Source organism: Eleutherodactylus coqui, chromosome 3 (assembly GCF_035609145.1).
Source record: "Eleutherodactylus coqui strain aEleCoq1 chromosome 3, aEleCoq1.hap1, whole genome shotgun sequence".
Lineage (NCBI taxonomy): Eukaryota > Metazoa > Chordata > Amphibia > Anura > Eleutherodactylidae > Eleutherodactylus > Eleutherodactylus coqui.
Window position 1 is genome coordinate 67,859,278 of NC_089839.1, and position 20,630 is coordinate 67,879,907.

At 44.4% G+C, this 20,630-nt stretch overlaps 1 protein-coding gene across 4 annotated transcripts in view; it reads left to right on the plus strand.

Annotated features, from left to right (window-relative positions):
* Positions 1-1,428: 1,428 nt before the first annotated feature.
* The window catches only part of EML6 (EMAP like 6), a 196,103-nt gene continuing 176,901 nt past the window's right edge, over positions 1,429-20,630 (plus strand). For 3 of the 4 annotated variants that reach the window (XM_066595700.1, XM_066595697.1, XM_066595699.1), the window contains exon 1: positions 1,429-1,812. In XM_066595700.1, the coding sequence (XP_066451797.1) occupies positions 1,616-1,812 (197 nt within the window). In that variant the 5' untranslated portion in view covers positions 1,429-1,615. The remainder of the gene's footprint in view (positions 1,813-20,630) is intronic. The other variant, XM_066595698.1, reaches the window with a different exon arrangement.

Genomic DNA, 20,630 nt, shown 5'->3' on the forward strand with positions numbered 1-20,630 from the left:
ACGCTGCGGATCTGCCCTCCATCGCGGCCAGATCGTTTTTCTTCAGCCCGGCGGATGTGCTCGGCACGCCGGCAGCGTGCCGCGCACATGCGCCGTGCACTCCATTTTTTAAAAACTTCTGCTCTCCCTCACTTCCGCGCCGGAGAGCAGGAATTCAGCTGCGGGTGTGCCGCGGATCCGGACGGCTTCAATAGAAGCCTGCGGGTGCCGTCCCCGTGGGAGACCCGCACTAAAATGGAGCATGCTGCTGTATTTAACTACCTGCGGGTGTCCAATGCTTCCCGATGGGGCGCGGATCACTCGTGCGGGTGACCCGCTGTGGATCTGTCCCCGTGGACATTAGGGTACGTTCACACTGAGCAGAAAGGGTGTGGATCTCTATCAATATTACGGATTTTGACACGGTTTTTGATGCAGATTATGGTGTGGATTTTCCGCTATGGAAAATCCATACCATTTCCGCCATGTGTGAGGCTGAAGCTCAGAAAATCCCTCTGAAATCAATGAGAAGTGAACAGGTTTGTCAATTTTGCGGCTTCTCCTCTGACAGAATAGAAACCATAATGTGAACAAGCCCTCATAATATATAGTCCCTTCACAGTTTATATTGACCTAGCTTTGCACTTCTACAAACACAACCATGGCAGCCACTCATGACTGGCAGCTGTTGCCTCACAACCACCAACAATAGAAACTGACTAAACATTTTGTTTGCCTTTACAACGGCAAAAAAACCACCAAGAGAAGGATTACATCGCAAAGCACCATGGGAATAATAGTTTCCTCTCCCTTCTCACACTGTAAACAAATAGCTTTGTCCCACGCTAAACACTACATCCCCCAGAATCCTTTTCTTCGTTATCGTTATAATTCCAGATTTGCAAGTGGTTCCCGCCCGCTTGGCGTCGCCGTTTCCATGTAATGTCTCCCCTGGTTACTACGCTCGGCCGTATTCTAGAAGCAGACTACGTCAGACTTTTAGCGTAAAGGAGTGATAAGATTAGAGCGCTTACGTTACGCTGCCTCCGCCTGTGATTGAGGATAGTATATTATTTCACCCCCAGTGGTTCACGCGAAGATTATTGCCCGTCATTAGTTTATCATTCTATGAGCCATATATTCCAATAAACTACCTCATATATAGTATAGAAATATACATGAAGTGTCCCTTTTTTTTCAATATCCCAGACGGCTTTGCTGTATTTATTGCGCTCTCCCTCCCTGAGCTGCTGCTCAAGTGGAGATGCTGCAATGAGGAATCACTGCTGCTGCAAGCTGGCTTGTCAGACATCATCCCCTCCCATCCATTAGGCACCTGTTTGTGGCATAAACTTAGTGCAGCAGCAGCGGGCAGCATTTAGAGATGTGATGCCATGAAGGCTGCACTGCCAGCCCCGCTCTCCCTTCCAGGGCTGCTAGGGGATTATGGTGGCACTAGATGGCTGCTGTGCTGTCATTAGCTCTCCGCTGCCATTGAATAGGGACATCAGGTGCTGACAGCAGAGGCTTCCCTTGTGGAGGAGGAGCAGCGGCGCCCGGGAGAAGACACCCTGCCAGGAGAAGACCTTGTGCCACCCTTTCCTCTCCCCCCACATAACAGTGTCCTTCTTATATCATGGCGGATAGGACTGCTCCTGGAAGCCAGCTGCGCCTGGAGTGGGTCTATGGCTACAGGGGGCACCAGTGCCGCAACAACCTGTACTACACGGCCGGCAAGGAAGTGGTCTACTTTGTGGCCGGGGTAGGGGTGGTCTACAACACCCGGGAGCACAGCCAGAAATTCTTCCTTGGCCACAACGATGATATTATCAGGTAAGAAGCTGGCAAACATGGCACAAGGATGGGCACAACATGCCCTTGTCATTGGGCATCCCTCAGAGGGTATGCAGGCATCTTGCTAACTGGGGCTACTACATATTGATGACTGAAATACCCCACAGGAGGGAATTGGGGTGTCCATTGTAGGATATTGGTGCCTATTGTAGGATCTGGGTTCCCCCTCGTGGTACCTGCATGCCCATCGTAGGATCTGCGTGCCCATTGTGGTACCTGCATGCCCATTGTGGTATGTGCATGCCCATTGTCGTACGTGCATGCCCATTGTGGGATCTGGGTGCTCATTGTAGAATTTGGGTGCTTATCATAGGATCTGGGTGCCTATTGTGGTACCTGCATGCCCATTGCAGGATCTGGGTGCTCATTGTAGAATCTGGGTGCTCATTATAGGATCTGGGTGCCCATTGTGGTACCTGCATGCCCATCCCAGGATTTGGGTGCCCATTGTGGGATCTCAGTGCCCATTGTGGTCCCTGCATTTCCATTGTGTGATCTGGGTGCCCATCATAGGATCTGGGTGCCCATCGTGGGATCTGGGTGCCCATCGTGGTACCTGCATGCCCATCGTAGGATCTGGGTGCCTATCATGGGATCTGGGTGTCCATTGTAGTACCAGCATGCCCATTATAGGATCTGGGTGCCCATCGTGGTACCTGCATGCCCATTATAGGATCTGGGTGCCCATCGTGGTACCTGCATGCCCATTATAGGATCTGGGTGCCCATCGTGGTACCTGCATGCCCATTATAGGATCTGGGTGCCCATCATGGTACCTGCATGCCCATCGTGGGATCTGGGTGCCCATTGTAGTACCTGCATGCCCATTATAGGATCTGGGTGCCCATCGTGGTACCTGCATGCCCATCGTGGGATCTGGGTGCCCATCGTAGGGTATAAAGCATTTTTTTTCTTATTGTATGGTTTCTAGCAACTTCTATGAAACGTGGACTTTTCTACTAAGCACTAGTGTCATCGTCACTCGTCTTTACTCGTACAAGTCCTTAGGAGTTTAGTGTTACAACTTTTTGTTTCCAGATATCCGTCTAGCCACTTCAAGGCAACGGATTTCCTTATTAAGACTTCTGTAGTTATTGTGTTTTTAAGAAGCTACAACCGCTTAGAAGATGGGCATATACACGAAGAACCGCCATCGCCGTTTTTTCTCTATGTGCGCTATGATGTTTATATGACTGCTGTACAGGGATTTCTGCCATAAGGCTTTTATATTATTGTATACAGTGTATTAGGGCCCCGTCCACACTGGCATATGGGTCATCTGTAAAACGCAAATAGTTTTTAGTCCAGAAAATAGATGAAATGGAGCGTTTCAAAGGTCCGTAGACTGTAATGGGTTAAATGCAGTCAAACATTTCATACGTATAGCAAGGTAAACATTTATCTGTTGCATACATTTTGCATATAAAAAAAAATCAAATTTTTAAAAACGTATGCTTAAAATGTATGTTTTTTCATATATGATTTTCACATACATAATCTAGTGACTATTGTGGCATGCCAGCGCAATCAGGAAGTAGAGCAGAGTTGGCGCCACCACATCAGCCCTAGCCCATGTGATTGCACATTCATTTGCTGCTCAGCACCGATGAGTGCCTCTTTTCTGTTACTGCAGAAATTCCCTTGGGAGTCGTCTGTCAGGAATCCCTTAGTGCTTCCTGCTCATTCAGAAGTTTCTTTAGGTGTAGTCTGTTGGAAATCCCTCAGTGTTTAATATTCCTTTCTTTTCTTCCCTGCTGAAATATCTCTTGTGATGTAGGGACTGATTGGCTGACAAGGAGGCGTTTCCCCTTCTTGGTCAATCCCCCATAACAGAAGTATATTTATTCTGGTCCCGCCTCTACATGAGCGCTGGTTATTTCCCTGCCTCAGGTGTCTGCTGTGGCAGTGGTGGTCTGCAGCTAAATATCAGTGGTGATACTTTTTCTGTGGGACATATTCACTTCTACCTAGGTCTGTTACATATAAATAGCATTTCCATCTGCTATATATCTAGCCCTATCCACCAACTAGGGAAAGGCTAGGTCCCCTAAGTTTGAGACGTGGAGCCGTCCCTATTAGGACGATCACCCTGCTTTAAGCTGGGCCCGCCAAGCCGAAGTTGGTTAGGGAGAGCGTTTCCACTCCTAAATTAGTGTTTTCCACATGGGGACAAATTGGCTTCTACCTCATTTGTTTTTTTGTTTATTTTTTGCCTTTCTCTGGTTTAAAATTGCGGGGATAATAGGCTGAACTGGATGGATGGATGGTGTAGAAACCTTCCTTTAGACAAAGAGGGCGCCCCCTTGTTACAGTCGCAGTCCAGAGTATTAATAGATGATGGGATATATCTCGGTGTTGTCCTCTGATATATTTATATATAGTTATTAGGTCGCCCCTCGGCCATCTTTATTTTTTCTAAGTTAAATAAACCCAATTTTGATGACCTCTCTGGGTATTGTAGTTCGCCCATTCCATTTATTACTTTAGTTCCCTGTCTTTGTACCCGCTCATGCACTGATTTGTCTTTTTTTTGTGCACTGGTGCCCCAAACTATACACTATTTTCCACATGTATTCTGACAGATGATTTATAAAGTAGTAGAACTTTTTGATGCACCTTGTGATCTTATGTGCCTTGGCAGCAGCTGCCTGACACTGGTTGCAACAGTTAAGTTTAGTATCAACTATATTTTGAACTATGACAAACAAGATCATTTAGTAAAAGCCCAAAATGCATCTTTCGGGTATGGTGGAACGTTTTGAGATCTTCCAAACCCTTAAACACTATTCTCCATGCAACGCCTTTCAGTGATTGGAGGGTAGCTCTTCTTCCGTTCACTTTATAGACAGGCAATGCTTAATCAGTGACAGTGTGGCTCCCAATCATGACAATCCATCCTGCTTAAAGTGGGTGTAAGGAATGACAGCAGCATCAGCCAATTAAGTTTAATTAAAGGGTTTGTACCAAGATTAGAAGTTATCCCGTATCAACAGGATAGGGGATAACTTGCTGATCAGTGGGGGTCTCCTGCTATAGTCCAAGATATGTATAGAAGTGGCAGCGTAAATGGTGAGGTTTCAATAGAGAAGGTTTTATTCTTCCATGTTGATTAAAATAAAGCAATGTTTCAGCCACTCACCGCCTTTTTCAATTTGTATATATTGGATGTCTCCTGCTGAGAACCCTGCCGATTTCGGGAACAGGAGTACCATGTCCCCAGTCCTCACTGTGGAGTTACTGCATCCCGCAGTCAGGAGGAAACTGAATGGAGCGTGGTTGCCCAAACAACTAGCACTTCATTTACTTTCAATGGACTGCAGTTATAGTTAAGAGGCACCCGCTTGGGTATTTCCGTCAGCCCCAATGAAACGAATGAAGTGCCAACCACACATGCTTGCCCAGCACTCTATTCATTCTGACGTCACTGCGGGGAAAAAAGCGACCCCTGCAGTGGCAGATGGAGTGGGATATGGGAGTCGAGATCGGTGGGGTTTCAGCCTTGAGACCCCCACCGGTCAACAAGTTCTCTTCTATCCTGTGGACTGGGGGGTAACTTCTAATCTTGGTACAACCCCTTTAATTGTTTTTTGGGATGTTGTTGTTCTGCCTTATATTTTTCCAAACCATGGGTTGTTAAATAGGTTTTCCACCCAGGGACCCCACATTCTCTAGATCGCTCCTTCAACAGATGTGCAGCACCCCATGAAGTCACTCAGTGATCTATGTACTACATGGTTGCACCAAAAGCCACAGAGCTAATAGTGCTATCTGCTGTACCTAAAAGAGGAGGTGTGAGGAGCAGGGATCCCCCTCTGTAATGTCAGTATGAACTAGAAGACTTTGGATCAAGTTCATTGGCCAAGCCCTTTAAGGTTACTAGTAGCTGAAATAACTGATGCTTGTCTAGAATTACTTATCATATCCAATGTCTATTGAGGATTAAAAAAAATATTAAAAGTCCTTAAACTGCTAGCTAATGATTGTTTTGGGAATTTTTGGCAAGACTGTGGTACTCAGCCATACTGGTCCAAACTGCTACAAACTGGGTCCAGACACAGCAGATAACTTAGCAAAAATCCACCTCTTAGATGCAAATTGTTTCAAATTTTGCTGCAAATTTGCATTGCAGATGTTTTCAGCGCGGAATCTGCCCCTCAAATCATTCGAGTTTCGACCCGGCCTGAAACTCCCAGGATATCAGCAGTTTCTGAGATACTCAGATCAGCCAGTCTAGCAACAGCCATAGTTACAATCAATGAAATATCATATACTGGATCAATATCCTGTTTCTCTTGGTTATTATAGTGTTTGGTCTGAGCAACTGAAGCTCCTAAAGGGGTTTTGTCATTAAAACAAAACCCCGTCCCCCAAGTATACTCACCTCTCCTGGGGCCACGAGACGCAGCTGCCATCAGTGATGACTTCTGGATAGATAGGCTGGACGGAAGCATGTGACCACTGCGACCAATCAGAGGCTGCAGCGTCATGTCCCCAAACTCCTGGTATCGTGGCGGACAGAATATGAGCACTGATGCCAAGAGTGCCATCGATGACGCTGCGGCCTCTTGATTGGCCGTAGTAGTCACATGCTTCCGCCTAGTCTGTCTACCCAGAAGTTACCACCAATGGCAGTCCTGGCTATCGGCTGTGTCCCGGGGCCCCAGGATAGGTGAGTATATACTCGTTTGTTATTTTAGGCAGCGGCCAGCTATATCATGCGCGATTCCAGCCTAAAGCACGGTCTATTTTCTGCCAGAATCATATGGAATCTATAAAAGTTTTCCTTCTTTCTGTCATATAGTGTCCATGTGCTCTGAAGCTGGCGATATACATCTCACAGGAAGCAAACACAGGCGTGCTTTGCATCACAACCCCTCTAAAACCATGCCAGCCAGCACGGGCAGTTATGTTCTCACAATGGCATGTAGAGTATATTCCATCTGCTCTACAATCCTCACAATTCTAAACACCCTTCACGCAGGACGGAATATTCTGCGACAGTGTTACAGAATACTCCCTCCTGCGGAATATTCAACCCCAAAATTCGCACTGCTAACATGCGGATTTTGGTGTGGCATTGAATATAGCAGAATCTTGCCCGCAATTCCGTATCAAAATCCACAGTTAGCTGTGCAGATTTTGGTGCGGATTTCAAGGACGGCATATTCTGCAACACTGTTGCGGAATATTCCATCCTGTGTGAAAGGTCCTGTATAGAAACAAAGGGGGAGATTTAGGCCGCCCCCAGACAGCCGGGTTGGATCTCGCTGCGAGAATTCTCGGAGCGGGACCCGACCTGAACCCCTGCAGAGAGCAGCGCGTCACTCGCCCATTCCCGTGCCCCCCGGATCTTTCATGTGCTGGCTGCCGGGCAGCCGGCGCATGCGCAGACCGGAGCCGGCGGCTGGGGAGCGACATTTCTGTGCGGGGCTCTGTGAGTCCCGCACAAAAATAGAACATGCCGCGATTTGTTTTCTGCGCGGGATGTCGCACAGACAAATCGCGGCCGTCTGCATAGGATTGCGTATTGTAATGCAATCCTATGCAGGCGTGTACGGGCGGAAATTGTGCTGGGAATCCTGCAGCGGAATTTCCGCCCGTGTGCTGGAGGCCTTACTATGCAAAATAATGCCACAAATTGCACCAAAAAATGATAGTAAATCGATTGTGCTAAATTTATGTGTTTTCAGGGTGGGTTCACATGTCTCTGATTTGCCGCAGATTCTGTCTCGGATTTTGGTGCAGAGCTGCAGCAGATTTCACACTTTCAAATGAATTCAAATTGAAGAGGTGAAATCATCTGCTGAGGTTCTGCACCAAAATCCACAGCAAATCAGTGACGTGTGAACGTACCTTTAAACATTTATATGCCTACTTTAAGGCTTTCCTCACACAGGCGTTCGGCTGACAGCTGGGTTTAGCATACCCCATCATTGATGAGGTCCGCTAAACGCCGAAAAATAGAACAGACTCGGCTTGAAAATCGTGGTGCTGGAAAGCGCCGAGATTGAGCGGCTGTCTGAGAGGCTCCATTGAAAACAATGGGAGTCGTCTACCGCAATTAGCGAGGCGCTGAAAACGCCACATTAATCGCGGAAAAAAGCGCCTATGTGAGGGAGGCCTAAAGGGATTGTGCCATCTGACCTTGCTCTTTTCAGAACGCAGCAACCGGGGCAACATGCTGATCATCCTGAATCCCACTCCAACACCCCCAACAAGCAGCTAACTTTTCTAGGGAAGGCTAATGGCCGGCCAGGCTCCTATCTCTGCCGCTGCAAGGGTAATGTAGTATTCTAGAACAGCAGTTGCGAATGGCTGGCCTGTAATATAAGGACGGCTCCAAATCTGCCAATTCTAGCTCATGGAGGGGTTCACAAATAATTGATGTACAGTTCCCTGCAATTTGCAACATTAATTTGGGATGAACATTGTAATTTGAGACCATAACTTTTAAAAAAATTAGTAAGTTTTGAAGCACCTAAAATGTGAATCCAAGAGAAAAAGTAACCAAGACCATGATAGATAAAGCTGGAAGCTGGTGAATTACTTTCCGTGTAGAGGACAGGTAGTACAAGTAAAGAGCAGTGCAGTAAATATAGTACTACAGGTAAAGAGCAGCACAATATATGGAGCATAGGTAGAGGGCAGTACAGTAGCATAGGCAGTGAACAGTACATGTAAGTAGAGATGGAGAACAGTACAGTACATGTAACATAGGCAGTGAACAGTACATGTAAGTACAGATGGAGAACAGTACAGTACATGTAACATAGGCAGTGAACAGTACATGTAAGTACAGATGGAGAACAGTACAACACATGTAACATAGGCAGTGAACAGTACATGTAAGTACAGATGGAGAACAGTACAGTACATGTAACATAGGTAGTGAATAGTACATGTAAGTAGAGATGGAGAACAGTACAGTACATGTAACATAGGTAGAGAACGGTACACGTAAGTAGAGATGGAGAACAGTACAGTACATGTAACATAGGCAGTGAACAGTACACGTAAGTAGAGATGGAGAACAGTACAGTACATGTAACATAGGTAGTGAATAGTACATGTAAGTAGAGATGGAGTACAGTACATGTAACATGGGTAGTGAATAGTACATGTAAGTACAGATGGAGAACAGTACAGTACATGTAACATAGGTAGAGAATAGTACATGTAAGTACAGATGGAGAACAGTACAGTACATGTAACATAGGTAGAGAACGGTACATGTAAGTAGAGATGGAGAACAGTACAGTACATGTAACATAGGTAGAGAACAGTACATGTAAGTAGAGATGGAGAACAGTACAGTACATGTAACATAGGTAGTGAATAGTACATGTAAGTACAGATGGAGAACAGTACAGTACATGTAACATAGGTAGTGAACAGTACATGTAAGTAGAGATGGAGAACAGTACAGTACATGTAACATAGGTAGAGAACGGTACATGTAAGTACAGTGGATGGAACATTGGTAGAGAACAGTACTGTGCATGGAGTACAGGTGAAGACCAGCACAGTATGTGTACAGTAGCATTGATAGAGGGCACTACAATACGTGTAGTAGGCGTAGAGAGCAATACAGTATATATAAAGTTGCTTTGGTAGGTGGCAGTACAGTACTTGTAGAACAGGTAGAGAATAGGACAATAAATGTAGTAGAGCGAGAGAGCAGTATAGTATTGTACTTGTAGTGCAGGTGGATAGCAGTGCTTGTATTACAGGTAGGGAGCAATGCTGTACAGGTAGAGGACAGTGTAGTATTGTTCTTGTAGTACAGGTGGAGAACAGTGCTTGTATTACAGGTAGAGAACAGTATAATATTGTACTTGTAGTACAGGTGGATAGCAGTACCGGTGTTACAGGTAGGGAGCAATACTGTACAGGTGAAGAGTAGTATTGTACTTGTAGTACAGGTAGATTACAGTGTTTTTATTACAGGTAGAGAGCACTACTGTACAGGTAGAGAACAGTATAGTATTGTAGTACAGGTGGATAACTGTGCTTGTATTACAGGTAGAGAACACTGCTGCACAGATAGAGAACAGTATAGTATGGTAGTACAGGCTGATAATACTGCTTGTATTACAGGTAGGGAGCATTACTATACATATAGAGAACAGTATACTATTGTAGTACAGGTGGATAACAGTGCTTGTATTACAGGTAGGGAGCAGTACTGTACAGGTAGAGAGCAGTATAGTATTGTACTTGTAGTACAGGTGGATAGCAGTGCTTGTATTACAGGTAGGGAGCACTACTGTACAGGTAGAGAACAGTACAGTATTGTACTTGTAGTACAGGTGGATAGCAGTGCTTGTATTACAGGTAGAGAACACTACTGTACAGGCAGAGAACAGTATAGTATTGTACTTGTAGTACAGGTGGATAGCAGTACTTGTATTACAGGTAGAGAGCACTACTGTACAGGCAGAGAACAGTATAGTATTGTACTTGTAGTACAGGTGGATAGCAGTACTTGTATTACAGGTAGAGAGCACTACTGTAGAGGTAGAGAACAGTACAGTATTGTACTTGTAGTACAGGTGGATAGCAGTACTTGTATTACAGGTAGAGAGCACTACTGTAGAGGTAGAGAACAGTACAGTATTGTACTTGTAGTACAGGTGGATAGCAGTACTTGTATTACAGGTAGAGAACACTACTGTACAGGCAGAGAACAGTATAGTATTGTACTTGTAGTACAGGTGGACAGCAGTGCTTGTATTACAGGTAGAAAACAATATGGTACAGGTAGAGTACAGTATAGTATTGTACTTGTAGTGCAGGTGGATAGCAGTACTTGTATTACAGGTAGAGAGCACCACTCTACAGGTAAAGAACAGTATAGTATTATAGTGCAGGTGGATAGCAGTGCAGCAAATTTAGTACTGTGCTTCAGAGAGGTGCTAATGGACTACCACATAGTCCATGTTCTTCAATAATGCATTCTCTAATGATTGACTTTACATGCTCCAGTGTTACTGCGTTTCCCCAAAAATAAGCCCTACTCTGATAATAAGCACTAGCTCGATTTTCGGCGAGGGGAGCGTGAAATATAAGCCCTTCCCCTGAAAACAAGCCCTAGCTAAATTACAAGAAAAAAAACAAAACTCCAATACTTACCTAGTTGGCGACGTCTGAGTCTCTCACGCTGGTCTACGGCACTGCAGCAGGCTACCGTGCCCTCAGCATTGACTTAGCACTCTCTTCCTGGTGATGGAACTTTGAGTACCCCGCCTCCAGCAAGCGAGTGCTGGGATTGGATCACGAGCGCTCTTGGCTCAGCCAATCGGAGCCAGCGATCGATCATTCACAGCCATTCAGTGAATGAGTGCTCTCTTACCCAGTTGTTCTTACTATCCAAAAGGAGCACCCGTCCTGATAAGGACAAGTCTGATCACCATCCCCTCACTATCAGTCCCTACACTTGAGCATACGTTATTGCAGAATGGGGCTAGCTCCAATAGAACCATTTGCCTGTCTAAATAGGCTGCACGAGTTTGGGGGGGGGGGGGGCTTCACTCACTTGTTCGCTTGCTCAAATGAGAAACTGAAACTACTAATCAGGATATTTGAGTATTGCCTTATGGGTATTCCCTGATGAACCTACACAAACATGGGAGAAACAAGTCAAAAATTTTTGTATAGTTTTTCTGGTATGTCATTTGCTGTCCAGACACCGTGTTCCAAATTATTATGCAAGTTAAATATTAATAGGATTTCAGTGAAATTAGCTTTTAAAGTTTTTTTTTTTAGGTTTTAATTGTGGTATCAATCACAGACAGGTTTGTTAATTACAATGCCAGGTGATCTTGGTTAAAGGGAAAGTTGCTTAAAGAGAATGTTCCACATTTTTAGGCGAAGTTCACACTCAGCATTTTTGTTGTGGTTTTTGATTGAGGTTCTTTTACATTTTACCGCAAAAGAACTACAATTAGAAACCGCAACAAAAGAGCCATGTGGAAAAAAAGGCTTGAGCTAGTCACTAGAGATGAGCGAGCGTACTCGAGTGAGTAGTGCCTTATGCGAGTACCTGCCCACTCGTCTCAAAAGATTCGGGTGCCGGCGGGGGAGAGCGGTGAGTTGTGGGGGGGAGCGGGGGGGGGGGGCAGAGAAAGAGATCTCCCTTCGTTCCTCTCTGCTGCTCCCTGCCCCCCCCGCCGGCACCCGAATCTTTTGAGACGAGCGGGCAGGTACCCGCAAAAGGCAATACTCGCTCGAGTATTTGTCCTTAGCGAGTACGCTCGCTCATCTCTACTAGTCACAGTTCTCATCCTCAGGGGAGACACCTTTCTGAAGATGAAGTGTGAAATAGTCTAATGTCTTGCAAAAAGTAGGAAAACAATTTAATATTTCACAGAAAGTGAAGAGAGATAATCAAACTGTGAAAAGATATGTGATTATTCACAGCACCGGCGAATACGAGCTGATAAAAGCTTAATAAGGAAAGTTTCTGCCAGACGAATTAATCTTACTAAAAGGGTGGCTGTAAAACTGCCACTGATGAGCTGCAAACAGGTAACTGAAGGTGCCGCTGTCTCCGCAATGTCACAACCCTCTCAGTGCAGGATCCTGCAGAGGCTGGCGGTCATGCATAAACCTGTAGGTCGGCCACTCCTCGCCAAAGCTCACAAAGAGAAGTGTTTCCATGTGGGCTCAGAAATACATGAAAACTTTTTTTTTAAATCAAGTTTTATTAATAATTTTTCATATTTTTCAAACATAACACCAGATAAAAGAAACTTTAAAAAAAAAAATTAAACCGTTTTATTCACTGATGAATGCTATGTCACATTAGATGGTCCTGGTGGATGGAGTTTTGCGTGGCTGGTGAACGGCCACCCTGTTCCCACAAGACAACAGCCCAGAAATAGTAGAGTAATGTTTTGGGCTGGAATATTAGGAATTGATATGGTAGGTCCTTTAAGATCCCTGCCGGTGTCAAAATGCACTCTGAATGATATGTGGAGTTCCTGACTGAGCATTTGCTGTCGTGGTCTAAAAAGAAGAATCATGCCTTCCGAAACAAAACCATTTTCATGCAGGACGATGCACAATCCCATACTGTAAATAAAAAAACATTGACTCCTTTGCTGCTTTGGGCCTTCATCATCTCCTGACCTCAATCCTATTGAGAACCTGCAGAGCATCTTTTAAGAAATGCAGAAAAACAGTTCTCCATTCCTGTACCCCTCAACTGATTGTCATACTCTGGGGGTTTCCTATACGTATTTTAACCAATTCCATGCCTGTCTGCTTGTCGGGCACTATCTTGAAGGGGAGTTGTTTTTTTTTTTATTTTGTAATTTAATTTTTTTTAACTTTCAATCAATGCCATGATGCATAAGCACAGCAGGTGTTAATTTTTCCTGCTGGGGACAATTTAATCACCATTACCTTCTATATTCACCTATTTAAGCTACCTACCATAAGTACACAGTCAGGAGGATGAGCTGTGATCTCCTCTATTATGACAGTGTGACATGACAGGAGCTGTGTGATCATCAGCAATAACTGTGAATAGAGAATATGTATCCCACTCAAAATAGTTTCAGTGGTAGGTCTATGAAACGGCATCAGACACACTGAGAATTTGACTGGAAAATCAACTCAGAACCCCCAAGTAGATCTCAGATAAATCAGGAAAAAGAGGCCAGGAGTTTCAGACTGAAAGAAATAACTAACCAAGGTAACACTGGCCTAGATCGATCGATCGATCTATCTATCTATCTATCTATCTATCTATCTATCTATCTATCTATCTATCTATCTATCTATCTATCTATCTATACTAAGGGGATAGCTACATAATGAATAAACAAAAAAGAATCACCGGAGTGGCTCTTTAAAAGGAAGATATATAAGAGTAGGTATCAGTATATCTCAGAACAGCAGCTCTCTCTCCCCTGCCTGCCAGATAAAACATTTGCCAATGAAGCACGCTGCAGCGGGGAGGGGCCAAAACAGGCACGTCACAGTGGGGAGGAGCCAAAAACTGGGGCGGGGTCGAACACGGCTTGATGCTCGTTCGAGTAACGAGCACCATCGAGTACGCTAATACTCGAACGAGCATCAAGCTGGGCAGAGTATGTTCGCTCAACCCTAGGTATAGTCAACGGGGTCGGACCTTTTTGGTCAGGGGATTAACCTTCCCTGCTTCCAGAATGAAGCAGGAAAATGGAATTCCCACCGCAGATGTGAAGGCAGCCTAATTTGGAGCAACATATTTTGTGCTCATTTCAAAATCTATATAAAGCCATCGCCATTATCCGTAGTTTCACATGTAATGACGTCTACATTGCTACATAATGATTGAGGATTTAAAAAATCCTTGCACATAACTAGAAAAAGAAACAAAAATATTATGTGCACAAATAATTTGGAACACGGTGTATGTTAATAATAGCAGCATATGGAAATATTCCTGTAGTCTTTGCAGAATGTAATGTGTGGTCAGATCCTATATGTTTTTTTTTGTAATTCTTCATTTTTAACGTAACAAGAATACGAAAGTCAGAACAAGTTAACCCCGCTTTGCTACATAAAGCCTCAAGAGAGTAAGATGGCACCTCCTCAAGGTCCCTGTATAAAGTGGACGATTGAGATGCCAGTCCAGCGATCTAGAGGCCCTGATTAAGAACCTTTTCCAGACAGTTTTATACTATTTGTGATTGAATAGTTGAATATTTGTCTTCTGTATACTATTAGAAACTTGTTTTAGACAGGTAAAAGAATCTATCTGGTAATTCCTTCCGTCTCAGGCTATGTAACAGATAGGGGAGCATTTAGAAACGTTTTATGCCAGTTGTTGGCGTAAACAATTCCACAAACTTTTGCGCAAAGCTTGTTTGGGCTAAATTTTGTGACCCTTTACACCTTCACGCTGAGGTGCCGCCCTGGACCGACACACTTATGTATAAATTATACTAGAAATCTATACCAGCGCTTAGCTGTGTAGACGCACGGAGGAACCGAGATATGCTTGATATGCGGATAAACTCACACGTCTTCTTATATTAGGCACATTGTGCACACGAGGTGGAAATTCCACAGCAAAATCCGCAGCATTTTCGAATTAAAAATAGTGTAAAAATAAGCACCATTTGTGTGGATTCTGACTTGAAATCAGCTGATTTCAGCCTGCAGAAAAGCGTCTTCTCACCTAGGCCCCTTGCACACGGGCGGAAATTCCGTGGCGGCATTTCCCGCAGAATTTTCGTCCGTGCCCGCCTGCATAGGATTGCATTGCAAAACGCAATCCTATGGAGATGGCCATGATTTGTCCGCGTGAAAACACACGCGGTAAAATAAACCGTGGCATGTTCTATTTCTGTGCGGGTCTCGCAGAGGCTGGCACAGAAATGTCACTCCTGACATGCCGGCTCTGCTCCGCGCACGCGCTGGCTGGGCGGCAGCCAAGACATCACAGAGAGGAGACGATGCGGAAGAAGGTGAGCCGCACTGGTCATTGCAGGGGCACGGGTCAGATCCCACTGCGAGAATTCTCGCAGCGGGATCCGACCTGGCCCTCTGCAGGCGGCCCTAGGAATACTTTGTGCACTGCCGGTCTCAGAGCCCAGCACGCAGCGCCACCCTGCACCACTATTGAGTGCTGCAACCACTGCTGGTAAGATGATGCCACTTTCACATCACCTGACCGGCAGCAGCGCTCATTAGTGATGTAGGCTAACCTTGTGCACTGGGCTCTGGGACTGTCCGCGCATGGGATACTCCTAGGCAAGAGGATGCTTTTCTACAGGCTGATATTATCTGTATATACACAGCTGATTCCAAGTCAGAATATGCACCAATGATTCGGATTTTGACTCTGTTATTGATGCAGAAATGCTGCAATGTATTGCATATGGACAGTGTTGCATACGCTACCCATACAAGAGTATAGGGCTCACGCTGCATGGTACATGGTGAAATAAAGCATGCTGTGTATTTACACGCTGATGGAAATGGATCAGTGCAAGTCCATGCACTTTCATTGACTCCATTCACCGTGTGTCGTGTGGCTGTGCATCGTGTGCGCAATACGCAGTGAAATCACAGTCGTGTGAATGAGCCCTTAGGCTGAGAACAAAGGGGTGGATTTATTAGGACCAGCATTTCAAACACTGGTATTAATATGTTTCTGCCTTTATACATGAAAAGGTGCAGACATCTTCATAGATTAGGCACCAGGTCCGATCTGGCGTTCATTTCTCATTTAATCTACGCTAATTTCTGGTGTAAATTATACATAAATGTGTTGGTCCATTTAAAATGCCTGCCTCTTGCAGCACTGGAGCTTATTTACTACTAGCTGATATACCCGGCTTCGCCTGAGGTAATTTGGTACTGGTGTTTATCTGGTGTTTACACGGAGAATCTTATGAAGTCGTGGTTACTTTAGAGATACCGAGGAAAAAAATATGTTCACCATTTTGCATGGTTCTTTGCGTTACCCAGGAAACACCACGGGGAGGTAACCATGCGACGTTTCCTTTATATAAAATGACATCAGGAAGTGAGAGAATTAGATTACGTATGTAAAATTTGGACGCTAACTCTTTTGCGCTTAGAATTGAATAATCGAGTTGGGACCCATTAGCTTATCCTATTTATGACATAATCAATGCCTGTGCCAAATTTCAAGTTTCTATGACATCGGGAAGTGAGAGAATTAGATTCCGTACGTAAAATTTGGACTCTAGTTCTTTTGCACTAGAATTGAATAATCGAGTTGGGACCCATTAACTTTTCCTATTTATGACATAATCAATGCTCGTGCCAAATTTCATGTTTCTACGACATCGGGAATTTGGAGAATTAGATTACGTACGTAATATTTGGACGCTAATTCTTTTGCCCTTAGAATTGAATAATCGAGTTGGGACTCCTTTACTTTTCCTAATTTGGATATAATCTATACTTGTGCCAAATTTCATGTTTTTACGACATCGGGAAGTTGGAGAATTGATGGCGAGTCAGTCAGTCAGTGAGTCAGTGAGGGCTTTCGTCTTTATATATATAGATTTAAAACTATTTGCCACACTTGCCATAAGCTTTTAGACAATTTAGGACAGTTTTTCCAACTTGTCCGAAAAAGGGGCATAGCCTAAATTGCCATGAACTGCACCAAAATTTTAGCCAAATTTTGGGCGTCAACTAAGCCAATAGGTGGCCTAAATGTAGGATAGACAGTCTTAAAATTCAACAGATTTATCATTCAGCAGCATCACTATGATAAATTTGGGGCATCGTAAGACTGTTTAGGCTATGTTTGCAATGTCTAACTTTTAGACAGTATTCGTAAATAAGCCCCATTGTAGTGGGAACGCCCCTCCCCCCAGATATCAAAATGTTTGCACAGATCAACAATTAGAGTATTGGAACTTTGGCAACTAATACCTGCCGTACAGCAGTCATAAGTCAAAGTTCACGCTTGGCAATCCGCTGCCGATACTCCTTTGCATTATTTGCACCCTGGAAGTGTTACAGATGTTGCGCACATTGGAATTGTAAAAAGATTGCTGAAAACCATGGGGTTTTTTTCTGCTTTTGCCAGTATAATGATGGAAGAACGGACAACGTAGCAGAACCTGACAGATCCATCATAACATAAAAGGGGTCATTGAACTCCATTAGTGGCTGTTATGTGATGGATCCGAGTAGCTGAATAAAAAGTTCAAATTCCAGACATCCCCCTCCCAGACAATATGTCGTCTATGTAGCATCTATACAATTGTATACATCAGAGAATATTGTATTGGGAAAATTAGTTATAATCCATTCAGAAATATGACAAATGTAGATTTTATTTTCCCGTGTCGTGTTTTTTTTTTTGTTTTTGTGTAGAGATGAGCGAATATACTCGTTTCGAATAAGTACTCAATCGAGCGCCGCGATTTTCGAGTACTTCTGTACTCGGGTGAAAAGATTCGGGGGGCTCTGGGGGACGGGGGGGAGGCGTGGCGGAGCGGGGGGGTAGCAGCGGGGAACAGGGGGGAGCCCTCTCTCTCTCCCTCTCCCCCCCACTCCCCGCTGCAACCCCCCACTCACTCACGGCGCCCCCCGAATCTTTTCGCCCGAGTACGGAAGTACTCGAAAATCGCGGCGCTCGGGCGAAAAAGGGGCGTGGCCGAGTAGGTTCGCTCATCTCTATTTTTGTGCCATTATTGGATCATGTGATTTTTGTAGGTCTTTCTAATTGGTCGGCTTATATTTTAAATAGTCTTAATGTTTTATTATCCGCTTCTGGATTTGGATCTTTTCCCTTTAAAATTGACTGCAACTTGCTGATCCACAAGTGTCCGCCCACCCTCGCCAACACCGTGCCTTTTCAACGGCCGGTTGATTTGTTTCCATTTTCTACTTTTCACATAATGGATTTATCACAGCTTCTATTTTTTGCTCTTATGATGGAACAGAAAACCATAATTCATAACACAAATGTGAACTCTGCCTTAGACTCTGCAATCAGTATTGACGAAGCTCAATCCCTGGAGATGTCATTAGTCAGCTTCACACTCGAGTCCTACAAACTGAGACAGGAATATCCAAACCCCAACAACCCATTAATATCAATTCAGTGCATTGAACAGGGCATAATAAATTGATGTATTTCCACATTACTCCATTGTACCTTCCAACTATCTGCCTCTCTTTCACACTGTGGTATGTTTAAAGGGTTTAACCCTTTCCAATCCAATTTTGGGTTCAGGGTTTCCTAAAAGGCTTTCTGTTTTGGGTGTTATTTAACGTGCCATCTGCTGGCTAAAGACAGTGTGTGTGCGCCAGAGAGGCTCTGACAGCGGAGTGGCTGGCAATAGATGGTAAGAATACCCTGTCGGACGTCTTCTCACATTTGAGCTGTACAAGCTTCAAAGAGAATGTAGGAAGACATCAGACAGTGGATTGGAAAGGGTTAAAGATTACCTATTTTCAGATGAAAGCCATTATCATCACAAAGCTTGCACCTGATATTTCTGGCAAACAGCTAATGTACAGTACTATGCAAAGGTTTTAGGTAGGTGTGCTGATATGAAGTAAGAATGAATTCAAAAATAGAACTCCTAATAGTTTGCATTTTGTTAAAATTGACAAAAATAAAGGAAATGAACTAAAGAGAAATGTAAATCAAATCACTTTTTGATGTGACCATCCTTTGCCTTCAAAACAACACCAATTTTTCTAGGCTCGCTTGCACACAGTTTTTGGAGGAACTCAGCAGGGAGGGGTTGTTTTAAACATTTTGAACTTACCACAGATCTTCTGTGGATATAGACCTGCTCAAATCCCTCTATCTCTTTATGTAATTCAAGACAGACAGGATGATGTTAAGATGTCATATCGTCACTTCGAGGACTCCCTGTTCTTTTTTTACATTGAAGATACTTGTTAATGACATTGGCTGTGTGTTTGGAGACATTGTTCTGCTGCAGAATAAATTTGGGGCCAGTCAGACGCCTTGCTAATATTATTGCATAATATATATATTTCTGCATGTATTTATCAGCATTAAGGACACCAGTAATCCTGATCAAATCCCCAACTCCATTTGCTGAAATGCAGCCTCAGACTTACAAGGACCCTCCACCATGCTTCATTGCTGCCTGCAGACACTCAATATTGTACAGCTCTCCACCATGCTTTCCTGCAGACACTCATTATACCCCTTTCCAGCATGCTTCCCTGCTACCTGCAGACACTCATTATTGTACTGTTCTCCACTATGCTTCCCTGCTACCTGCAGACACTCATTATTGTACCGCTCTCCACCATGCTTCCCTGCTACCTGCAGAAACTCATTATTGTACCGCTTTCCACCATGCTTCCCTGCTACCTGCAGACACTCATTATTGTACCGCTTTCCACCATGCTTCCCTGCTACCTGCAGACGCTCATTATTGTACCGCTCTCCACCATACTTCCCTGCTACCTGCAGACACTCATTATTGTACCGCTTTCCATCATGCTTTACTGCTGACACTCATTATTGTATCGCTGTCCACCATGCTTCCCTGCTACCTGCAGACACTCATTATTGTACCGCTCTCCACCATGCTTCACTGCTGCCTGCAGACACTCATTATTGTACTGTTCTCCACCATGCTTCCCTGCTGCCTGCAGACACTCATCATTGTACTGCTCTCCACCATGCTTCCCTGCTACCTGCAGACACTCATTATTGTACCGCTCTCCACCATGCTTCCCTGCTACCTGCAGACACTCATTATTGTACCACTTTCCACCATGCTTCCCTGCTACCTGCAGACACTCATTATTGTACCGCTTTCCAGCATGCTTCCCTGCTACCTGCAGACACTCATTATTGTACTGCTTTCCAGCATGCTTCCCTGCTACCTGCAGACACTTATTATTGTACCGCTTTCCACCATGCTTTACTGCTGACACTCATTATTGTATCGCTCTCCCCCATGCTTCTCTGCTGCCCGCAGACACTAATTATTGTACCGCTCTATGGTCCTTCGGAAAGCAAACTGCTTTCTGTTACAGCCAAATATTTCCAATTTTGACTCTTCAGCCCACAGCATCTGCTGCCATTTTTCTTCACCCAAGCTCCTATGTTTTCATCCATAGTTGAGTTACTTGGGCTTGTTTCTACGATGAAGGTATGGCTTTTCGGCACAATTCTTCCATGAAGACCACTTCTGGCCATTCTTCTCTGAACAGTAGATGGGTGTCCCAGGGTCCTTCTGGTTTTTGCCAGTTCTGGGCTAATGGCACTGCTGGAAATCGTCTGATTTTTAAAGTAAAGTAAGCATGATATGTCTCTT